Raw genomic sequence first — 6581 nt, 5'->3', positions numbered from 1 at the left:
TTCGTCCGTTGCTCGCGCTCCCCCTCCCGTTCCGTTCTCTCCACCCCTCTCCCCATGAGTTTCCAAGCCCCATCTCCAGCTTTCGTCCGCCGTTCGTTCTCTCGGACTCTTTCCTCCGTCGATCGTTCCATTGGATATCGCGAAGGAATTTTTGGGGAAAAGCGCGCCGCCTGGCTTCCTGCCCGCCCGCCCGCTCGCTCGTCCGCTCGCTTGCATGCTCGGTCGGCTGACTGTCTGGCGGGTGAGGTTGTTTATCTCTTCCTCTGCTCCCTCGTCCAATCGTCCCCCTCGGCTGTCGCTGATATTCTCTGACCGGTTCACTACTTTCTTGTGTTTCTTCTGCCGTCGAAGGGATCTAGGTGAGAGGCTCTCGAGCTGTCAAGAATTACTGCGCCTAACGGATTCATTACGACGTGCTCCGATCTGATATTGAGTCGTTCTAGAATATTTTCCGTAGTCGCTGGAGCACATCCGGAACGGTCGGACGACCGAGGCTCACAGGTGCGAGACGGCACATGCGTGCGACGCGCCCATGAGGGACTTCGGTGCCGAGTCTAGGCTGGAGAAGTCACTTCCATGATTCATCGATGAGTACGAGCGCTAAGAGCGGAGGAGGACCGACTGATTGTGAGGAGATACCGGCTTAGCCCTGTGGCAACTTCGCACGGCGATTATCATATGGCAGGAGCGTGGCTGTCCGTGCCGTCCGTTCCTCCACGATCGGCCAGAGTGTCAGATATTGACAGGGCGAGAGTGTCGGGGAACTTCGAGAAAGAGAGGGAGAGAGCTGGTGACTTAACCGGGGAATTTTCATCCCTCCTCTATCCGTTCCACGGCGAATTCCTCAGTCCGATCCCATATGAAGTCTCGGACTTGAGACCAGTACCAAGTCAAATCCGAACCGGATGCCGTATTCACCTGCCTGACGTACGACGTCTTCATCGTAATAAGCGAGGCTCTATCATCAGACCCGAAGAGAAGCCACCAGGGAACGGAATCGAAAACTCATCGGGACTTCCGGAGAGGAGCGGAAAGGGAGAAACAGAGGAGTTTAGGACTGACGACTCGCGGGGGTGGGTAAGGGATTGCCTCTCGGAAGGGAGCCAGAATAGGAGACCTAAACATCGAGGGTATAGGAAACTCTATTCAATTGAAGCCAGAAGGAAAGGTCGAATTTTTGAGGGGAGGAGAGTTGAGACTAAGCAAGTCAGAGAGAGAAGAAGGAGAAACAAAAATAGATGGAGAGGCGGAATTCGCTGAGTAGGGTCTACGAGGCAAATCAAGAGGGAACCGAAAGGGTTGCTTGCAGGCAAGCCAGCGGCTTGCTCGGCGCTTCGGGGCGTCTTCCTCGCTCGACCGCTTGCCAGCCCGCCTGCTCGTCCGCTCGCTCAGTTGGCGGGCCCTAGGCTCGGTTGGCTGGCTTGCCGACGGACACCCGGCAGCGCATTCCAACCGTTCGCGCAGCAGCAGATACGCACGGAGATAGTGCTGACTTGAGTGAACTTTGTCCCGCAGCTCTTCGTCTACTGTGAAGGAATTCACCGTCAATCGTCGGAGTCTCTGCTCGCTCCGCTTCTGTCCTCCCCGAGAGTCGGCTCATTGCCTCCCGTCGACGACGTGAATCCTAGGAGGAAGAACTCCAGCCCAATTCTATTCGTCGGTGATTGATTGACGATGAAACACACGGGAAACAATTCGCGATCGAGCCCAGAACAGGCGTCCGAGCCACGAACGAAGACTCCCTCCGGGAGTAAGATAACGAGCGAGCATTACGGTGAAGGTTTCGCAGCCTAAAAGTTTGGCATTTTTTCGTTTGCCATCGCAATTAAGAATCGGTCACGTGCTGCCTACCCCCGTTCCACCCTCCGACTCCTCGGCCAGAGCCGCAAGGAGGAAGGGCACGGGATAAAAGAGCGGGAAAAATCGTGGGACACGGAGAAGAAACGAAGGATACCGCGGTTGCAGTAGGAAGCCAGGGGAAGAGGAGGGTTCTAATCCGTGCCCACTTCCGCTTCTCTCCTACGCCCCAATCGAAGGGGAAGAGGGGGAGGGGGAATGTGCTTCCGGTCGACAGTCGGGCAGCTCGAAAGGCGGGCAGCCAGGCGAGCAGGAAGCCGCGCATGAGAAAAAGATAGCCACAAGCCACGGCGACGAGAAATAGAATTTTTATATTTATTCTTTCAGTGAAGCCCTCTGAGGAGGAAGCCCTCGAGGGTCTCCCGATCGGCGCTCTGTCCCCGAAGAGTCGGGAATGGGGAAGAATCATCTCGGCTTCCGCACAATATATAGCAGAGAAGGATGCGCAGATAATAATACACAGTTCTCCGATTAAAGAGTTTGACATCTTCGACCGGAATCGCGCTTGATTCTCCTGAAATCAGTCGACCAGGACGTGTACTGTGGTGATGATTATGATCGCAGGAGACTTCTTGCTCGGGACCTGCGAGTCGAACGGAGGTCAGGCTAATCTCTTCGCGCTCTCTGTCATCGCCCACGGAACCAGTCCCTCGACTTCTTTCAGAGAGCTGATATGCTCCGCGGTCAAACTCAGGAACACTTTCGCCCACGCCTCAAGTTTTGAGGCAACCGTTTTGAGTGGGACTTCCAATCTCTTCCTTGTGGGCGGAATAGGTCGGCTACGCAGAAAAACACACTTTTGGCTCGATGGAATTCAAACGAGCTCACGGCTAGGAAGGCAAGCTCTCTCGCACTGGAGCATTCGCGCCCAGAAAAATTGTGGAGTTGTAACGAATTACGACACCCTATTCGTCGTCTCCGTGTGGAGATTTCAACAGCTAGCTGTGACAATATTCGATCGGCGCATAGGCATCCGACGCAGTACATTGCGCCTTCCTCTGAGCACCGGAGGGCGTCGAAGTCGTCCTTCCTCGTAGCCGCGATCGAAATTCGCGACGTAAGACTGCGCCGTTACAAAGTCTGTGAGCTCTCCGAGCAGAAACAATGTATTCTCTATGGCGTTGCAACATTATAGCGACTCGCTCTTGCGCAATTGCTTACGCGGTGCAGATGATACGCCGTCAGTCGCCCGAGATACTGTATCATCATCGAATTTCGTCAATAGAAAGGGGCAACCATGGGAGGAACCACGCACGGTCGAATAAAGACAAGAAAAAATAGAGTGGTTTTCCGCGTGACAAAAAGACCGGATGTGCCAGCGACAGGTCAGCGGCGCCACCTGGTGTTCCAGAGGCCAACGTCATCGTAAACAAGCCAGAATCAAAACTTCTTTCCACGTCTCTTTACGTAATGTTGTGATGCCGCGGCGGTCTTCCTCGCTGTTATTGCCGCCGACGCTGCTGCGTTGACGACAGAGTTGTTGAACATTGTGGTTGTCGCAGCTCTAGCTGGCGCAGGGAACGTCGTTGCTGAAATGTATTGCCGTCTACGGCGACGGAACTTCTACAGATGTTGCGCAATTGATCCCAGGGAGCGAAGGCTTCAGGCAGATCTCTCGACCCCTTGTCAGATCTCACGCGTTCCGCCATCCAGGTCGAAGAAAGGGTTCCCATGAGGTTACCACCCATCACAGTCCTTGGCTTAGTCAACGCTCAGACTTTTTGAGCAGGCGCACGCTGCGGGAATCCACGAGGATTCCACGAGTTTCGAGCGGTTCGTGAATTCGCTAATTCCCGTCGGCCTTCGGCGATGCAATCCGAGTCGACCGGACGCGTTCTAAGATTTCCAATCGATCTGGCTCGTTCGACCACATTTTCAACATAGTCCCGACGATCAATGTTCGACCGCGATTTGACGCCTCCCGGTCTACAGCCCCGATTCTATAGTTCAGCGTACTGAGATCGTGAAGACCTGTGGACCTCGTGAGTATCTCGGCTATGTTCCGGATCTCGGAAGGCGGTGGGAGCGCTCCCTTGCACCCCATCTTCGGAACAATTCTTCAGGGATGCTCCAAAAATCCGATGCTGGTTGACATCTAGGACAGAAAATGCCTCGAAATTGTGCAGCCCGTCCTGGTCGGAACAAAGATGTCTCGAAAAATAATTGACGGTTCTCGGATGCTCCAAGAAAAAACACTATATAAATCCTCGATTGGAATGGAGTGCGCGAGCGGAATTGTTCAATAGTGAGACGCGCGAGACGCGGTCTCCATTCGAGAGCAAAGCGATGCGAGAGAAATTTCATTGAAGTAGCAGAATGCGTATTACGATGGAGCGAGTGATAGCATCGCACCATGCCGCTGCAGGTTCTCCTCAATGCCTCTGGGAGAACGGGGGAATTACATCCGAGCCAGCCCGTCGCCCGGCTAGCTAGCTCGCGAGTCGGGAAGAGCATGTGGCATATTTTCGCAAGAATGCGAAATTCGCCATTAACATTTCTGCAGCGTCGTGGATCATTACATTACACCTCGTGCAGTCACAACGCCGTCGGGCGGGCGGGCTTGCCGGCTGGCTGGAGGGAACGGCAATGTAGCAAAGCGAACTCAGTCGGCAGGGGGAACAGGCTCGCTTGCAAATGGAAAAACGAAAAAAAGCATCCAGGAAAAAGTGGAAAATGGAATGCCGTCGCAATGTTATCACTCTGAGACGCGTCCGCGTGCTCGAGACCAAAGCGACAAGTCGAGGGAGCCAGCGACGACAACGATCACCGCCATGGGACCTGTTCAGCTCGTCGACATCCAGATTTCGAAAAAGGGACTGAGAGCTCCCCACATCCACTATGAGTCCAATTCTGACCTTCTCTTGATGGAGCCGAAGGCCGCACTGTCCGTCGATTGAATTGTCGCCTTCCTGAGGAGGCCGGCCGCATCAGAGCTATCTCGGTATTCGGCGAGATTCCGCTATTTTCATTCTATACCCGATTCTCGCCGACGTCAGAGAGAAGTGATAATCAAGTCAGCATCGCTAGCCCAGAGGGGAGGGGGCGCGCCTGGTTTTGTGTTCCAGGGAACTTTAGATTCGTTATGATTAGGGATGGGAATTCTATGAAACGCATATTTTAAGGCATATCCGCATATTTGGGGGTTTTCGGAGCTTAACGCATATTTCGATATTTTCTGTATATTTGAGCATATTCAGTCGTCCCTCGCCATGGCGAGAGCTCCGTCTCTCAGCCGGGACTTAAAATTCATGCTATGGCTCTATCTAAGCTTTCGGGACAGTGACAGCTTATTCTCATAGAGATAATTGGATACAATCGACTGCACTATCGGAGACCTTTCCATTGAATCTCAGCGAAAAGTAGTAGTTTCGATATATCCGAATGAAGTTCGTGGGGCTGCCTCCGAGTCGGACCGCACACAGACGATATGGAAGCACGCTGTATCGCTAACGTGCACTTGCAGGTCACGGCGTGGCGTTCCAGCGATTCTCGACATCGAATGTTTTGAGGAGCTGAACGAGAATCATGCCGAAGTCGAAAATGAGCCCGAGTGCTTTGGTGAGCGTGTTCGGAGTGGACATATTCTCCAATGACGGCAACGTTATCCTGTGTAAACTGTGCGTCAAGTCATTCACGGAACCAACGAAGTTCCGAATCGGTCAACATATTGCAACGAAGAATCACAAGGATGCTGTCGAGCGATCGGTGCGGTATAAAGCATTGGCAACGAGAAGCAACAGCAGCTTTCCTTTGATTCGTCGGGATGGTCCAAGCGAAACGACTTCTACATGGATCTTTGTAGTGCGTTCATGAATGCGGACATACCTCTCCACAAGCTTTCGAATGCCGCCTTGAAAGATTTCTTGGAGAAGTATTCCTCTATGAAAGTCCCCGATCAGTCCACGCTCCGGAAGAATTACGCGCCGCTCATACATGCGAGAGTGATTGACGGAATACGGCAAGAGATCGGATCATGTAAAATATACGTTTCGATTGATGAAACGACTGACAGTGCAGGACGAAGCATCGCAAACATCGTAGTCGGCAAGTTGGAGCGGACTCATCTTGGTAAGGGGCACCTCTTGATGTGTGAGCTACTCGAGAGATGCAACGCGACTTCCATCGCTCAAATCTTCGTAAAGTCGATGGAATTCGTCTGGCCCGAAGGCGTCCAACACGATCGTGTGCTTCTTTTCGTGACGGACGCGGCTCGCTACATGGTGAAAGCAGCGAAGAGTTTGAAAATTTTGTTCCCGCGCTTGATTCACTTGACGTGCATTGCTCACGGCTTGCACAGAGTCGCGGAAGAAGCCCGTACCCTCTTCCCAAAAGTAGATCGACTGATTGCGTCTATGAAAATGGTGCTCTTGAAATCCCCGTGCCGGATCGCACTCTTCAGGGAGCGCGTCGAGCTACCACTGCCTCCAAAGCCGGTTCTGACACGGTGGGGCTCTTGGATTAAGACAGCGGAGTACTACGCCGAGAATTTCGAAATCTTGAGGAACTTCGTGCTTGAAGATTTGGATGAGAAAGATGCGGGGTCAATCAAGGAAGCAAAGAATCTCTTTCTTGACGAAACGATCCGAGCCAATCTTGTCGCGATCGCCTCGAATCTCTCCGACATACCCCACTGCATAACTGCGCTTGAGGAGTACGGACTTTCTTTAGAGAGGTCCACGCATATCGTGGAGAATTTACGGAGAAAAATGGAACTGCTCCCCGCG

The 6581-nt window shown here is 53.0% G+C and overlaps 1 protein-coding gene across 1 annotated transcript in view; it reads left to right on the top strand.

Annotated features, from left to right (window-relative positions):
• Positions 1–5382: 5382 nt before the first annotated feature.
• Positions 5383–6581, top strand: part of LOC100901058 (uncharacterized) — a 2582-nt gene continuing 1383 nt past the window's right edge. Inside the window, exons 1-2 of the mRNA XM_018638388.1 lie at positions 5383–5567; positions 5660–6529. Coding sequence (XP_018493904.1) covers positions 5383–5567; positions 5660–6529 — 1055 coding nt within the window. The remainder of the gene's footprint in view (positions 5568–5659; positions 6530–6581) is intronic.

The sequence above is a fragment of the Galendromus occidentalis genome, unplaced genomic scaffold (genome assembly GCF_000255335.2).
Source record: "Galendromus occidentalis unplaced genomic scaffold, Mocc_1.1 scf7180000076951, whole genome shotgun sequence".
Classification (NCBI taxonomy): Eukaryota; Metazoa; Arthropoda; class Arachnida; order Mesostigmata; family Phytoseiidae; genus Galendromus; species Galendromus occidentalis.
This window is presented reverse-complemented; position numbering and strand designations above follow the sequence as displayed.